The sequence below is a fragment of the Pterocles gutturalis genome, unplaced genomic scaffold (assembly GCF_000699245.1).
Source record: "Pterocles gutturalis isolate BGI_N339 unplaced genomic scaffold, ASM69924v1 scaffold19674, whole genome shotgun sequence".
NCBI classification, from domain to species: Eukaryota; Metazoa; Chordata; class Aves; order Pterocliformes; family Pteroclidae; genus Pterocles; species Pterocles gutturalis.
Window position 1 is genome coordinate 28,821 of NW_010131111.1, and position 17,397 is coordinate 46,217.

The 17,397-nt window shown below is 40.7% G+C and overlaps 1 protein-coding gene across 1 annotated transcript; it reads left to right on the plus strand.

Annotated features, from left to right (window-relative positions):
- Positions 1-5,439: 5,439 nt before the first annotated feature.
- LOC104466916 (zinc finger protein 516-like) lies at positions 5,440-12,859 on the plus strand (the record flags this gene model as incomplete). Its single annotated transcript, XM_010080490.1, is given in 2 exon segments — positions 5,440-5,511; positions 10,948-12,859. Coding segments are annotated over 2 exon segments (1,984 nt in total), but the record flags the coding sequence as incomplete, so codon positions are not given.
- Between the last annotated feature and the right edge of the window lie 4,538 nt (positions 12,860-17,397).

The following is a 17,397-nucleotide window of genomic DNA, read 5'->3' on the forward strand; positions in this document are numbered from 1 at the left end:
GTAGGGAGTGGGTTTTGTTCCTTTATTTTTTTTTTTTCTGCTTTTAGCTCTATGTTCATGTTCCCAAGGCCAATAATGAGCTGAGGAATGGTTTTGGGGATGGATGCCCATCCGGGCCTTTCTCTTTCATGGAGGATGTAATAGAGAATAATTTTCTGCACTTGGGTAAATTTCTGTCTGTCTTTGAATTTCTGGGGAAACGACTTGTGCACTGTAGGTGGGGGATTGTCCCAAAGATTCAAAGTATTTGATTAAATGTCAATAGGAGGCGAAGTACATGTACCTGTTCATGTAAGGAAGATGGAGTAGTTCTGAACAGAGTTGTCAGAGTTTATCTTGTGATATTCACAGTGTCCTGACCTTCTAAAATCTGAAGCATGCCTTACATTGTGCTGTAATAAGGGCAAAGCTAACAGGGTTGGTACAGTGTGCCTTGAAATCGTATTTATAAGCAGTGGATGGAATCTGCTTTTCTGTCTGGATGATAACCTTACAGTGATGTTCCACAGATAGTTCAGCCCTTCATACCAAAATAAGTCAAACCCACTGAGAGCTGAAAGACTTGATTTTGGATTTAGTTTCTCTTTTCTTGCCTGTGAGCTTTGAAATCCAAAAAAAGTCATCTTGTGCTTTGTATTAATTTGATATACAAGACTATTGCTTTCTTCCCTTTGTGTTTAAAAAAGTACATAAATAAAAAGAGGAGAAAAGTAATTATACTACTGTGTAAGTCGACTTGTGCTTTATGGTGACATCACTTTTCTTGTACTGGCTATACCTGTTTGCTTTTCTGTGCTGACAGTAATGGGCCAGTGCAAGATTGAGTATATTTCACAGCTGGGTCTATTCCATTTGTAGTGGAGGTAGCTTTTAATAATGAGAAACTGAAAACTAAATAACTGAATAATAATACTGAAAACTAAAATGAATTAGTGGAGTAATGAAGCAATAGCAGACATCTCATCTTTAAAACTGCTGGTGAACTTAGAAGCTTGTGAACCTCTCTTTTAAACTGCTAGCAATCACCTGTCCTATTACCAAGCGTAAGATAAGCTCATCGTCACGTATTATGCTTGTGGATGAAGTGACCTTCAGGGCTACTGTGCACCTTAGTGAAAGAAGGTGAAATGAAGGTATTTCTGAGACACTGACTATCCGCAGATTGGCCTTCATCACTGTCCTTTGCCGGTTTGGTGCTGGTGTCACTGAGCCAAAGCTGTGGGCAGTTTAAGCAGCACAGCAGGTTCTGAGTCTCAGCTGATGCAAAGAGAGCTTCAGCTTGGCTGGTTTGGGATCTCTGAAGTGCAGAGTGTCTGCACTTGGGCTTGGGCATAGTCTGCATGCTTGACATTCAGAAATGTTGCAGAGAATGGAAAAACTCTGATTGAAAGTCTTAATTACCTGCTTAAGTTCTTAAATGTTTAAGGAAGCTTCCTAAAATAGAGCTTGTCCATGTTGTTTTTTGCTTTGCAAGAGCTTACAGTGAACTGCTTATATGTGTGTGTGTGTGTGTGTGTGTATGTGTATTTATATGTAAAGTAACCCAACAACTGAAAATGAGGTTTTGGTGGTATGTGTTTCATGAGTTTTGTGTTGCATCTCAGTGCTAAGCAGTGCTACCTCAGAAGGTGATGTTTACCAGAATGCTTTTATGGCTTATTCAATATGATTATCCCTCCTTGTATTTCAGGGCACAGTTCCTCTCCCTCTGTCTCTTTTTTTTCTGCTCCTCCTCCCCCTCCCCCCCGTCCCCCCCTTTTTTTAATGTAGTCTTTTTACTCTCTTAAGACAGGGTTTTGAAAAGAGATGAGGAAGTATAGCCCAAAACCTTGTCTCAGTGATTTACAATTCCTTTATAATACGAGGTGGGGGGAGAGGGGGGAGGAAGTAAGCAACTTGCTGGTGTTACTTCAGAAATAATTTTTTATTATGGTAGGGCTTTAATAGTTAATCATACAACAGTGCTGTAATTCTAAATCTCTTAACAGGTTAACGCTTGGCAACACTTGTGTTTATGAGATAATGATTGTACTGTAGCAATTTAAGCAGTAGGATACGTTAGGTATAAGAGAAACAAATTTATTACCTTGAATTTCTTCATTCTCCGCACAGCTTATTTCATAGCAATGTACCATAGAAATAATCTTTACCTTCCATTGACCTGATGAACACATAGCTGTAGCTAGTAAATTTGCTTGATATTAAATGTAAAGCTTTTTGCATTTGAGGTCTGCTATGGGCGAGTCATTGCAGCGCTATATGTATGTACTAAAGCACTGAAGGTCATTCCTCACTGGTGTAATTGTTGGTTGTGACAGGGAGGAATTTGGGCACTTAGGACAGTGTTGCTTCATGTAACTTTTGCTGGGGTAGGAAATCAGCAATTCAAAATGTTTACTTTTAATTAAGCTCATGTTTTTTCTTGCATTCAGGTCTTGATTTACACAGCACAAAGACATTCACCAGTTTCAGCTGGTGGGATAGCTCTCATTTGATACAAATTGATCTCATGGCACTGTGTGCACTTACGGCCGCTGAAGATGTGGTTTGTGTGTAGCTTGCATTGACGGGGCAGATGAAAGAAATGTATGTGTGTGAGATGTACTGCACTCCAGCATTTCATAGCAGCTGATGATCCAGTTCCTGTTCTTCTGCAGATCATGTAAATATAATAAAACTAAGTAGTATCTTGTCCCGACACTGCAAATAGAAGCATATACTTTTTTTCCCCCATTTTAAGATACAAACTGAGCAGAACATAACAGAGCATATTAGCAGGAAAATACCTGTCCCATACAGTTTGAAATGAGCCTCCATGCTGCAGATTTAAAATGGCCATGTTACAACTCCATGTAAATTGTTTTGCAGTGGAAACCCTAACAAGATCATTAAATATAAAAGCACTGTTGGATGCTGGGAAAATACTGTGCTACCCATGTGTATGTGCATCTCCATAGACATGCATGAATAGACAGCATCAATACCATTGATTTGAATAAGGAGGCAATATATGGTATTGAGGTGACTTTGCTTGTATGTGTAATTGACTTATTTTTTTGTTTGGTACTGTCATAATTGTGGATGTTTCTTCAATTTTTAATTGTTAGTACTTGCGAATACTAAGACACTAAAGTAACTGACTTGGTGGGTGTGGCCAAATAGGAAAACATTACTGTTAAAATTGAAATAAAATGGAGGTCTCTTTTGTTTTTTGGTTGTTTTTTATTTAAGATTTTTTTGAGCCTAAGATGTTGCTTGTATTCAGAATTAGTGATACTGTTACAGCATGTCAAAATAAGAGCTTTTGACTTTCCTGCATATATAATTAATGACCCTAGGAAAAAACAAAATCGCATCTGCACTAGTGCAATTCTTGGCTTTTCTAGGGCTGATCAATAATCACATTGTGTATTCATTCCCCCTAGCCCCCCACCCTGTGAGGTCAACTTTAACTACTAGTCTTTATATTTCAGAAAAAGGACGTAGGCTGCCTGACGCATTAATAACATAGGTCTCAGTGTTTCCTTTGGATCTAATTTACTGATACCCATCCAAAAATCAGTAACTTGGTTTTTTTTTTTTTTTATTTAAATACTTTATCTGTAATTTTTCAAGAGCTTTTCTCATTTTCTACCTTCAACTGTACTGAGAGGTCTAGGTAGGAACTGGACAGAAGATGCTGAGGTTTGCTATGGTTTTGCTATGGTTTTGCTATTTAAATGGATCCTCTCTTGATTGTATTCTAGCATGTGACAGTGACAATGGGAGAACAACAATTTCAGGGCCTCGTGTCTGGATGATAACACAGCTGCTGCAATAAAGTCTTGTTATGAGTGACCAGTCACGTTTGGACAGTTATTTCTAATTAGAAGTTCTTATTTATGTTGTGTTAGAAAATAGTTTGAAGCAAACTGGTAGATATTTGGCTGAAGTTAATTCATTTTCTCCTCCTTGCCTTGAAAGATGAATGTTGCTTTTTTGTTTTGTCCTGCAGCCAGAAAAAGTAGTCTTGAAAGAATCTTGACTTTAAAATAAGCTTTTATTTTATTTTATTTTATTTTTTTTTTTTTTATTTGGGACTGTAACTTAGCGGTCTGCAGCAACTGCTGTAAAATAAAGGGTTATTGTGGGTAGTTCTGTCAGTGTTAGACATCACCACTAGTTTAAGCCCTGTGATGGTGGCATTTTGTGATTTCTGCATTGTTGTGTTTTTTTCCATGAAAGTACTAGTGATACTGGTTCCCTTTTATTCATTTCTTCGTATTAGAGGGGAAATGTAGTTTGTTCATAATGGATTATTGATTGGTCTGCAGACAGCAGAAGCCCCAAGGCCTAGTCATCAATGGTACTTACCCTCCCAATAGTGAATGCGTCGCTTCATGCAGCTATTCGCAACCCCAGTCTGTAGAGTATAAGCCCGTAATTGTTACTCTTATGCAGTCCAGTTTTTAGGGAGAGGAACTCTTCATTGTCATTATGGGATTTTCCCCCTCAATTTGTTCAAATAATAGTCCCTTTGTTTTGGTAGCAAGATAAAGCTTGTCCTGGATGTTAATGATATATTTCGATTCATTGCTTAGAATGCTACAGTGTAACTAGTAAAGTACATTTCTTTGTCGTCCAGAAGACAAACATGCACAGTATGCTAAAACATAAAATATGTACTGAGTGGGTGACAGCTCTGTGTTTCTCAACATACCCTGTAGCAGTGCAAAAGCAAACTCATGTCTCCTGTTCCTGAACTGCTTCTTGAGGATCCACAAAAAAATCTGGGTTACAGCCATTTTGCTGACTTTGTTTTGAGAGAGATAACCTTGCTGCAGATGCCTACCTCTAGCTTTTTCAGCATTAGTGTTTTTATCTTTATTTCAGTGTATTCTTTCCGCTGCTAAGGGTGTGGTGTTGCTTGAGAAAGCCCTGAATGCTTTCACAGCCCTGGCTGCTGCTCTGAAGCCTGCTGCAAAATGTCACTATCTCATGGAGGCAGAAAGACACAAGAACACGTGATGTATTTGGAGAAGCTCAAAATACTGTCTCAGGGTTCAGTCAGCAAACTTTTCAAATGGGATGAGCTTTCCCAGCTGCAGGGGAAGACTGGTTTAAAGTAATTAAATAAGTGTTGCAAAATGCTGCTGAAAGATTTTATAAAGCCTGAGCGGAAATAGACTAATAGAAATTCCTTGTTTGTTTTTCCAGGACTTTTTGTTTTTCCTTTCCAGTCCTGTGTCAGTTCTGACAGGCTTAAACAAACTTGAGGAGGTCTGTTGTCAAGATTGCCACTTCTAATAACTGAATACATTTGAAAATTTTACAGTCTTCTGTAGCTGGCTCAGGATTTTTGGATGGCTTTTTACTGGGTTAGTTTGGATTACTCTCAGAAAATCACTTCAGAGCTATGCTGCCTTTACCTAATGGCAAGTTTAGTCCATAGGTTGCAGAATGTCAGGATTTCCTGGAAATTGAAGTATGGGCTTACTATTTAAAGATATGCTTGCTCTTCTGCCCTGTGGTGTTGTCTAAAGGATGCTATCAGCTCAAGGCAGTAAAGAATCTATAGGCTAGTTACATGGCCCATAAGAGGCATTTTGGTAGGACTGGTGCCTAAATGAGGATGGCAGGATGGCGCCTTTAATCAAGGTGGTGGACTGATGACCCCCATGGGATCTGGGTGTTCAGAAGAAGCCACATCCCCTCACAAAGTGAGGAGTGTGCAGGTAGAGCAAGGCTGGTGTGCACAGAGGATGGTGTCTCTGCAGCTTGGGTAGAAAGGTCTCTGCAGTTCAGTGAGCACAAAGGCTGGCAAGGCAATTGTAAAACATTCTCTGTCTTTCGTCCACTCTTTTCCTGCGCTTTCCTCTCTTCTGGACTCTTCACTGTGAACAGTAAAGTCTGTTTGGCTTTGGGGCAACCTGAGCCTTCTCAAATCAAGAGGGATCAGCTTTCCAGGTCACCATTCTTTGAAAGATACAACTTTCTCAAATTCATGTAGATGTTTATGTGCTATGGCCCATCATTTAATCATCTAGAAGGAATTTCACTAAGATGTTTTTTCCCCAAGATCATACCTCACAATGGTGCAGGATTTATTTATTTATTTATTTTTTTAAAGTCATAGTTGCTTTTGGCAGAGGAGCATGGTGGAGTGATTGCATTGTGTATTCAAACCTCTTGGAGATGAGAAGAGCAATATTTTCTCCAGTGCATTTATCTTTCAGATGGGACTTGAAGTATGCACACCCAAACTGAAAGTTTGTTTTTAAAATATACACTGTGCTATTGGAATACATCTGTGTAGCTTCCCAAATTGTATATTCTTGTTCATTACGTATCGAAGATTTTACCCTTCTTGCCCCTACAGCCCATGCAATATCATTTTTAAAGTCAGGCTTAATTGAAGAGAAATTTTAAAAGTATGTATAGTTTTCTGTATGTTGGAACAGGAATAATTTTCTTCTACGTTTTTCTCTCTTCCTGCACTGCTCAAGATATTGGTATGTCAGAAATGAATTTGCAATTACTTTTTCAATGTGGTATCCCTTGCATTCTATTTTTCATTTTTCTTGTGGTGTTTATTTTCAGTTTCTTTTTTTCATTAATTGTTTTCCAAAAGGCACAAAAAGGTCTTAAAAAGGTCTCTCTGGCCCTGCAGGGAGTCTAGCTGGCATACCTGGTCCTCTTCCAGAACATATAGGTGGCATTAAGAGAAGAATAACAGGTATTTTAGAGTGTTTCTGTTTTATTTAAGGTGCTGTTCCCCTGTACTTTACACATGCTTCACTTCAAGAGTATGTGAGGGTCTCGCAGAAGCTGTGAGGATGGTGCCAAGTGCACACTGTCTTACATACTGTGGCTCTGGCAGGGACGGGCTACCTACCGTGGCCTCAGTGGGGATGCTGTGGCTGATGCTGGGAGAGGTGCTGGGGTTCCATCGTGAGAGTGGGTCACTTTGGCCAAATGCATTTTCTCTCAAGCCAAGAACTCTGGGAGAGTTTGTTTTGAAAACCGGAGAAGTTTTGATGCCTAAATGTTTGAAATAGAGTCGATGGGTTCTCTAATGAGAGTGCCGTCAGTTGCTGGAACGGGCTCTCCAAGGGAGGTAGTCATGGCACCAAACCTGTCAGAGGTGAAGGAGTGTCTGGACAATGCTCTTAGTTACATTGGTAGTCCTGCAAGGAGCAGGGTGTCAAACTTGCTGATTCTTATGGGTTCCTTCCAACCTGAGATGTTCTGTGATTCTGTGGTCCTGACAAATGCTTGGTTGAAACTCGGAGGAGGGCTTGTTTTCCCTTCTGGGAGTGAATTTCCTTGCATTACTTTATGGCTTGCCTCTGTGCTAGAGGGGATCTCCGTGCCGTGAGAGTCTGGGAGAAATCTGCAGGCTGGATATGACTCTGTGATGGATTCTGTGTGACAAGCTGGTGCTGAGGAACTGCAGGCTGAACTTGGACCAAATCGATGAAAAGTTACTGGTTATCACCTGAAATTAGTTAGAGTTGAAATATTTTTAATAGCCTTAGGGTAGCTGGAGGTAGTCGCATTCAATGTGTGTTGAAAGGGAATTATTTCAAAATACTTTCAAACTCATAATTATTTCAAAATACAAATATTTTTATCATTGCAGTCAGCCAGAAAGAAACAAAAATAGCTATGGCAAAAATTTACTTGCAGCAGAAGAGTAATCAGTGTGGTTTGATTTACCAGTTGACATCTTCCATCCCTTGTGCCATCTTTGATGGTGAAATAACAGTTTACTAATCAATACTAAAGTGGAAATTATTCAACCAAGCTCTTTACAAGTGTTGTCTTCCCCATTTTATATGTTCTGTCTTCTGAATTGAAGCATTTTTCAAAGTTGCCGCTTTTATTTGCTGCTGCTTTCCTTTCTGATGAGTGCTAGCTTTGCTGTTCTGCAAAGAGCCCCTCTAACAGAATTGCTTTTAAGTAGCACTCAAATGATGTAACCTGTTCGTAGATGGTTGTGTCAGTCAATTTACCAAAGCCTAAGGCAGATCTCCACACACACTGTGTAGAGCAAACTCAGATTGGGTGAACACCCTTCCTTCCCCTGTGATTTCTGTCTGTGGAAGATGAAACTTGAAATTCTCCGAGTCTTAAATGTGTATTATGAATTCAAATAATTCAAATTTAGGAATACTTTTTTTCAACTTTTTTAGACTAATAAAATAGTTTCATAATTTTTTGACTGACTCCCTCTCTCCCCCCCCGGCCCTGGCTTAATTGAATATAGGGCTAGGGGGATCTCCTGTGAGTGGGTCATATCCCTATTATTATTATTATTATTATTATTATTAATGCTTTCTTCATATCCTCATTTTCATAACTAAACTTCGTTAATGAAAATGGTATAAATTATTACAGTGAAATATGTCAAGACTAAGCACAGAGAAGCTGTGGCCCAGTAAACAAAGGGTCTCCGAAGCTTTGGATTTATATGTGCCTGAACTGCTGCACACAGCATTCTTGTCTGACTGAGCTTGGCTCTTAAAGCTCTTTTGAACTTTCAGACAGGAAACACTAGAAAGTTGTGTTAAAATAGGACCTATGTTTGAAAAAAAAAAAAAGTCACTAGTCTAGAAGTCAGTCTGCCAATAAGAAGTATTCTTACTGGTGTAAACTGTAGAAAATACAGAATGTAGAAAACATTGTCTGAAATACCAGGAAAAAAAAAATCTGTCCCCAAAGCTTGCTAGCTTTTTTTTTTTTCCTACAATAGTGCAGAACGTTTCAAAAGAAGCTGTTGCTTGTTCAAGTATACCATTGTGTTAAATGCAAGAAATTACCATGTCGTTTCTTTTTATCATCTAATGAGTCTGAGGTTAAGTCTTTGATTATAAGACTATATGAGTTGTTAACTAGGCAGATTTAGATTGCAGGCTAAATACATGATGTTACTCTGAATTGTTTCATCCATCCATATGCAGTGTAAACTGCATTTGTATTTGCTGTTCAGCGGGTTTGTATCTTCTGGTATGGCCACGGCTTGCAGTGGCTGCCATCCTTTATATACCCAGCGAGTTTCTTCTGAGGCTGCCCCTCAAATTGGTTTTGGCTAATTTCAGACATTGGCTAATTTCAGACATTAATTTAGATACTCTCTTGTTTTTAAACTTCCTGTTCATATGAACTTTAACAATTTGTCATCTGATGTGATTTTTTTTAAGTCATACTAATTTAGTCATAATATAAAAATGCTTCATTAAGGAAATGAAATTGGATTTGTAATGTGTCCCTTAGATATTATTATCTGCTCTCTGAGGAAAAGGTAGTTTGGGTACATGCTGTTGATAGCTCTTAACAGGCTGAACGGGTACTAGATATGTGTAAAATCAGACCCAAAAATTAATGGTCTTGTAGCAAGTAAGAGGGCTACGTTAATTTAAACATAATGACGTTATTCTATAGCGCGTAACTGAGACGAATGTTACATCAGTTTTACCTTGCTCTTTGTTAGGCTCATGCTGGTGATGTGGTTAGGCTATTTATTTATTTACGTATTGAAGAGACTCAGAGGTGAATACAACCAGAAACCTTAAAATTTGCAAGTCTAGATCTGTAGCTCTTTATTTATTGAGTCATAGATGTCAAGTGAGGGATGTGGGAATATATTATCTTGTTATTGTTCTGCATATTTTTAGCTACATTTGAAGAAACAAATGTTTTCTTAATGTAGTAATAAATTGGTTCTCTGTATTAGAGAATAACAGTGTTCTTTGATCTTAGTCATGTGTTTGTAGTACTTAATGAGGATAGGAAGGGGGAAGATTTTTGTTTTACAGTTGCGGTAATTGGAAAAGAAACAATCTATGGAAGTCTTAGTCATTGATTTTTGCCATATACAAGGTGGAGAATTGCTGTTGTGTTGCATCTTGCATTGCTGAGGCAGATATTGACCCTTGCATTTAATCATTACAAGATTCAACAGCTTTAAAACTTTCATTAATCTGTGTTGTTCAACAAAGTTGTTACTTGTTTTGTTTGTTTATGGTTAAGATTCTCTTTCATTGAGGTGGGTGGTGCTGTGGTTTCCTGTATGTCAACATAAATCACTCACTTTTAAGATCATTTGATACTTACGCACATTATCAGTTTACTTTGTTAGATTGAGGCTAAATATTACACTTAGAGGTTCACTTAGAGGTTTTTTTTTTTTTTTTTTTCCCTTCATTGTCCATCAGGAAATAACTTCGTTTTCCTGAATGCTTTGTCAGGCTCTGGATTCTTGTTTTCTCTCTAATCAAAGCAGAGTGTCCTCGGCCTCTGCGCCTGCTCTGTGCATGCCACATCAAGCACAGCAGAGCTGTCTGAAACACAGAGTAATGCAGTTGCCAGCAAAAGAATATGATACTTGCTAAAGTCTATAGGAAAGCCTTTTATCTTTGGCAAGCAAGTATTTTACATGAAATTACACATGATGGTAAAGCCACAGATATAAAGTGTAATAACCCCCTCAAGAAATGTTTTCCTCATTTAAGGTGTATTTTTAGCCACTTCTGTGTGGTTTTAAAGCAAAAAATATTTTTCAAGTTTGCACTTTTCAAAGTCATTGTGATGTCAGTGTATGGAAATGAGTGTTTGCTCTTGTTTGGATTTTACTTGTTTATTAGTAATGCTTTGAATGCTTGCCATTGAAATTTAGAATATCAGCAAAAGGAGAAGCTGATGCTTTTTGGTGCAATAAGTTGTAGTATGCTTCTGAATGTGGGGCACGTGATGGAAGCTGTTGAATTAAAAATATGAGTAGGTTTAAATGTATTCAAGAACCTGCTTACAAAATTTCTGTACATTTGTGTGATTTTGTTCTTGTTTCAGGTGATCTATGCCATCTGCCTACAGAGTACACGGAAATAAATCGGTGCTTCGGACTCTCAAGCAGCTGAAAGGAGAAATGTTACTCTGAGAATGAAGCAATAAAACATCTCTCTGCAGAACCGTATGATTGAAAACACGGTCCAGCCCTCCTCTGCTGACAGACATGTTTTTGCCCTCCTGCCCTGCTCACCCAATGTTGCAGTAATACAGATGGATCGTAGTAGAGAGGCAGAAATGGAATTACGGAGATCCTCTAGCCCAGGCAAGCTAAGCAAGAACGACATGGATACTGACAAGACCATGTGCCACAGCTGCTGCATCTGCGGTAAAAGTTTCCCTTTTCAGAGCTCCTTGTCACAGCACATGAGGAAGCACACAGGCGAGAAGCCCTACAAATGCCCTTATTGTGATCACAGAGCCTCCCAAAAGGGCAACCTGAAGATTCACATCCGTAGTCACAGAACAGGCACTTTAAGTCAGGGACACGAGGTGGAGATGGGAGAGGCACAGCTGGGGGAGATGGGCGTTTCAGAGGGCCTGGGTGGTTGCACCAGCCCCACTAAAAGCACATCTGCCTGCAACAAGATCTTGAACGGTACCGCTCAGGTAGATAGCAGCAAGATCTTGTTGAGAAGCAGCAAGAAGGAGGTCACAGAGGCGGCACCAGCCGAGGAGGATGACAAGCTGATCTCCTATCAGTGCACCTTCTGCAAAAACAAATTTGAAAGGAAGAAGGACCTAGAGCAGCACCTGCACCAGGTCCACAAACCGTTCAAGTGCAGGTTGTGTAGCTACATGACCCTGAGGGAGGAGTCGCTGTTAAACCACATAGAGAAGGACCATATAACAGCTCAGGTCCCAAATGGGGAGACCTACACTGAGAACTGCAAGAGCGAGCTGACTGCAGGCGAGTTTCCCTGTGAGGTCTGTGGTCAGGCCTTTAGTCAAACCTGGTTCCTGAAAGCTCACATGAAAAAGCATAGGGGGTCGTTTGATCATGGGTGCCACATTTGTGGCAGGAGATTCAAAGAGCCCTGGTTTCTCAAAAACCACATGAAGTCGCACGGCCCCAAGACTGGGAGCAAAAACAAACCAAAAAATGATTTGGAGCTCATAGCCACTATCAATGACGTGATACAGGAGGAGACGATTGTGACGGGCCTGTCTCTGTATGAAGTTTGCACCAAGTGTGGAAATCTGTTTACAAATATGGAAAGCCTGAAAGTGCATAATGCTGTTCACTACCGGGCGCAGCAGGGCACCGCTGGGGATAAAGCCGACGGCTTAATTGATGGGAGCCTAAGCTCCTCGGTAACAAAGCAGTTTTTCTTGCAGTGTCTCAATCTGAGGCCATCTGTAGGTCTGGATAGAGTTACAAGAGGACAGCCTGGGAAAAGAGTAGCTGAGCTGGATCCAGTCAGTAGCTACCAAGCTTGGCAGCTGGCCACCAAAGGAAAAGTAGTAGAGCCCTCCGAGTATGTTAAGTATGTGGGATGGGATGAGGCCTTGGCGGATGCAGATGTGACTTATGACAAGGATAAGAGAGAGTATATCCTTGTCAACCAGGAAAAGCGCAAGCGAGACCAGGACTCTCCCAGCTCTTCCAGCAACCCCAAGAAGAAGAGCTGCACCAGTGGGCGCACAGAGAAAACCGGCGGTACTGTGCCAGGGGAGAGCTGTCCACTCACCCAGGGGGAGCTGGACTACCGCCCTGCCTCGCGGCAGAGCCGGCGGGCCGCCCAGAACAAGTCCACTGAGTGCTTTGAGTGTGGGAAGATCTTCCGCACCTACCACCAAATGGTACTGCACTCCCGGGTGCACCGCAAGGAGCGGAGGAGCTGCAGCGAGGGTGGGACAGCAGCCCAGCCCGACCGCTATGGCTCCAGCAGCGAGGAAGGGGACTCGGGGTCTGTCAGTGGGCCCAGCACCCCTGGCTCCGCATCTGCCCCAGAGGACTCAGCTACCTCCGGCCTGGGGGAGGAGGGGGCTGAGGAGAGCTCGGAGGAGGGAGCAGCCAACCCCTCTCTAGGTAAGATTGCTCCCACCTTTGACCTGCTTGTTGTTGCCTGTTTCTCTATCTCCTGGTGCGGGGCATGGCGATGAGCAGAGGGAGAGATGTGTGAAAGCACGTGAGACGTTCAGAGGCAGCATGGATGGGGTCCCGTGCCTGCTGAGCGCTGCTGGTTGACTCAGCATGGCAACTTGTTTCTTGTGCAGGTAATGAAAGCGATATCAGAGGATGTCTTCAGAAGGTGCAGGTGAACTTGTATTTCAATGAAGGACACCTGAGAAGTATCTTAGTTGCCTATAACAAAACTGTAGGGCAGGGTAGTGTCTTCCCTGGACATCTTAGGGGATGTTTTTCTGCAATTTATGGGTGTACTGTGCATGGTTCTGCCTGTAAAGGGTGCAGGTGTAGCAAGGGCACTGCCTGTGTGCTGTAGCCCCAAAGCATGTAAATTTGTTAATCGCCAGCAGGAGAGGCGTCTCTCTCCTTTTCTCTGCTTCCCTTCCCAAACTGTGTTTATAACTCCAAAGGCTATAATTAATCTCTCTGGATTAAAGCGGTCCTTTGAGCCCAATACTACTAAATGGAAAAAAATTATTCTCCAAATAGCAGCAAAGTAAATATTTAAAAGAACACCATTAAGCACTTTTGTATCTTTTTTTTTAAATACTTTTTTTTGTTATTCACTGTTCTTTGTTTGTAGTATCCTTTTAGAAATATGAGATTAACCATTCTTTCCTTACTAAACTTGCACTCCATTTTTTGTTTGTTTTCAGTTTGGCAAATAATAACTTTTTCTTCTCATTTTCATTCCTTTTGTTGTGAAGGACATAAGTTATCTCTGGAGTTAAACTAATTTTCAAGACCATCGTGGATGAAGTAATCTGCACCATTGTGGAAGAGGATGGGTTTACTCAGTTAGTTGTGTTCTTTCAGGGTTTTACATGATGTTAGGCTTTCTCCACTGTCTACAGACCCCACAGCAGCAAAGCAACATTTTCCAGAATTGTGTATTAATAGTTACATGTTTTTCATAAAGTTTTGAAGTATGTTGGCTATATTTGTTTTTTTGTCATTAAACTTCTTTTGTGAAAGTCCCATGGTTTTAGGACAACTAAAGTTGGGGCTGACACTGCTTGGCAATATAACTTTCAGAATGTAAGGTGCAGAGGGAAGAGAACTCGAAAGGATTGAAATTGTAAAAATTAAACTCATCTGTTTGTCCTTAAACTTAAAAGAACGGTCCTAAACTTGGTTTTTCTACAACTTGGATCAAGTCTCCGATGGACAAATTGGGTGCATACTAGAACAGAAATGTAAATTAAACTAAGAACTCCACTTTTTTTTTTTTAATATTTTCTTGCCCTTTCCATAAACTGCAACTCTAAGAGAAGTCCTAGTGACAAGCTGACTTAAATATTTTTGCTATGATTACTTGCCCGTTTGAAAAACTCAAAATTTGGCTTTCCCATCTGCTGTTGGAGTTTGGACACTTATGGTTCCTTATAGGAGCATACGTACGTACTTTATGTGAAAATCCATCAGCTGCTGGTACAGTTGACATGAGATACAGTGATAAAACTGCAGCCTTGTCTAGAGTTAAATGGGGCTGCCATGTTTTACTGGTGTAATGTACAGCACCCTTATGGAAGCTGCTGTGGTGGAAAACCATTTCTCTGGAGACTGGCTGGAAACACCAAAATGCTTTTTTCACATGATGTTCAAATATGAAAGCTGTTCTTATGCACTCTCCGTATTAAGCACTTGATTTTGAACATGAGGAGCCGTCTCATCTCTCTGCCTGTCCTGCTTCTTGCCTCAGCTCAAGCTCTGAGCCCTTGTTGCAGGAGTGAAAGAGAGTTAAAGTCACACAGCACTGTTTCCCTCACAGGAATTAAGGTGACTGGCTTAACCAGTGTCACTAGCCAACACCTGGAAACTTGTTTCTTTGGGTGCCAAATTGGTCATCTTTCACTGTAAAGAAGCAGCGAACTGATGGGCCTAAATAAAAGTGCATCTTGGAAAAGAGATTTGTTTGCATTGATGGGGTGGCTGCTGCATTTTATATTTGCCAACATCACAGCTGAAGAGGTGATCGGTTAGTTAATTGCCTAATAAGAACCATTTTAATCCTATGACAAAGAGAAATGTTACCCTTGCTTCTTAATAGAGTTTATTTAAATAAAACCACTGTGTTAATGAAGTGAACATTTTTTACAAGTGACAGATATTTTGGATTCCAAAGAAAGTTGTTTTTTTGGTTTTTCTTTTTTTATTATTTTTTTTGTTTGTTTGTTTAAAGAGTTTTCATAGGTCAATATTCAAGACTTAAGTTTCTCAGTTTTCTCTTTTTGGTATGCAGATTTACTGACACTGCCCTTATATTGTTTTCTGAGCAACTGGGGTCCTTTTGTCCAGCAGACTGTAGAATTAGAATTTTACTCTTCTGCAGATTGCTGCTTTAACCTGAGAGGCTTTCTTTTTCTCCCCTACAAACAGAAATTTAAGGTGTACAGAATATAGGCCAAATTCTGCCCTTATGTGTGCTCCTTCTAAAATCAGATGTTCTCGTATGGCCTTGAAGCACATTTTGTCCTAGAAGTGCTGTGGTTTGGTATCCTCTGCTGCGGCTTTTGTAGTTATTCTTGTCAGTGAAGCTTTTCCTTCAAGAGCTGCACTCCAGCCCCATAGACAGCATCCCTCACCAGTGCAGGTGGGCAAGCTGCACTCTTTGGTTTGTGCTCCTGATGGTATTATTTTTACTCAGGCTGTGGTTAGGAAAATCTTGTGCTAGCCATAAGGTTATATAATAACTTTTGTTTTTTTACCTTCATACCTTTACTTCCCCCTCCCCCCTACCCCCCACACTTTGACACATTGCTGAGTTATCCTGGGTCAGAAAAGGGCCTTGAGACTGCCAAGTACTGAATGGTGTGGTGTTGACTCAGCTGAAAGTACTTCTTTGTGCATTTAATTCTTAATAATCTGAATAGTCCTGTTGACACATGGTGTTTTGCAGCAGGGAAGCTGGCAGTGCACCTCTGTGGGCACTGAGGGCCAACAGATGTTGAGGCTTAGGGTGAGTGGGGCTGGGAAGTACTGATAGGGCTTATTGGAAGAAGAGCAAGAGTTGCACCTTGCATGTGAAATGGGATTGAGAGCCTCCAGGGTAGGCACTTCTTTGTACACATTACACATTAGTAATTTGTCTCTGCTGTGTATGTAGAGTAACATAATGATTTATCAGGCATGGGAGTAGTGTTTGCAAACCCAGTTTATCAACTGCCAGGAAGTAAACTAGCTCGTTACAAAATGCTTTCTATCTTGTTGGAAGGAGGGTAAAAATTAGTTTTCTAGAGTCATGTAGGCGGTGTACTGCATGCTACCTGGCATACAAAGATACATGCATGATATATATATATATATATATGCTTCTTGTGACAGCCATGTGGGGAAAGGTGTCTCGGAGCATATCCGTTCTTCTAAGAGCAGCCTTTAAATATTTCCTAGGTCTTCCTGCCCCAGATGAGTCTTTGTTTTTATTTGGCATTCAAGCCACCAGCGAACTGTACCTGAATTTCCACTAAGTTGTGTCCATAGCTGTGTGAACTGCCTGTGAGTTGTTGCTCAGCGCTTGCCCAACCTGAAGCTTTTTTTTTTGTGATTTTCATTTTTAACTAAAAAAACCCCACCAGAGTTATGACTGAGAGAGTAGAGGAGGATTATGCATGTGTTGATAAAATTGGAAGGGAAAATACTCTAGTTTTTAAATCTGACAGCTTCTCAACTAAAATGTAGTTTTAGGTGTGCCAAATAAATAATTTAGCCTGTATGCATTTGGTGATCAGTATTTTTAAGTCTCAGCAGTGGGCCCCCTCATTGTCACGGTGCGTTTAGCAGTGAGGGTGTTACAGTTTGTTACATTAGGCACTATGAACTGTTCAGTCCTGGAATGAAGAAGGAAGTATAATTTTTGAGGCTGTGACTGCTGCTGGCAGGTGGGAACATGAAGAAAAGAAGTGAAAACGATTTAAATATCACTTGGCACTCAGCAAGCGTGTAGTAAGAGCAAAGGCCTGTGATACTCCAGTCAGTAAGGGAGTGCCATAAAGGTGGTACTTCTTGTATTGTAAGTGCCAGATAAGGCAGGAAGTAAAGGTTAAAAATAATCTAGGGAGGAGGAAAAAGAAAAGGTTTGTTATGTAGGAATAAAGGAGAGAAGTGCTGCTGCTTCTCGCCTGACCTTGTCAGGGAAGGACGGCTGGGAAAGGAGGTGTTGCACCTTAGAGGGAATGCTGCTTCCCCTGAAAACCATCTCCTCCATTTTCTTTCCTTTCTCTCCTGTCTCTTCTCTCCCTTTTCTTTTCCATTTTTTCCCTTTTGTCAGACTCCTCTGGATTTTTTAAATGCTTTAAGGAGAGATTGATTCACTCTTACTCAACACATGCTGTTTTTATTACGCTGGCTGATGCACGCAGGGGCTGACAGCAGGGGAGAACTGTTGCGCTAGGCCCTGTATGAACACAACTTTAGGCCCAAGGAGCTCGTAGTCTGACTGG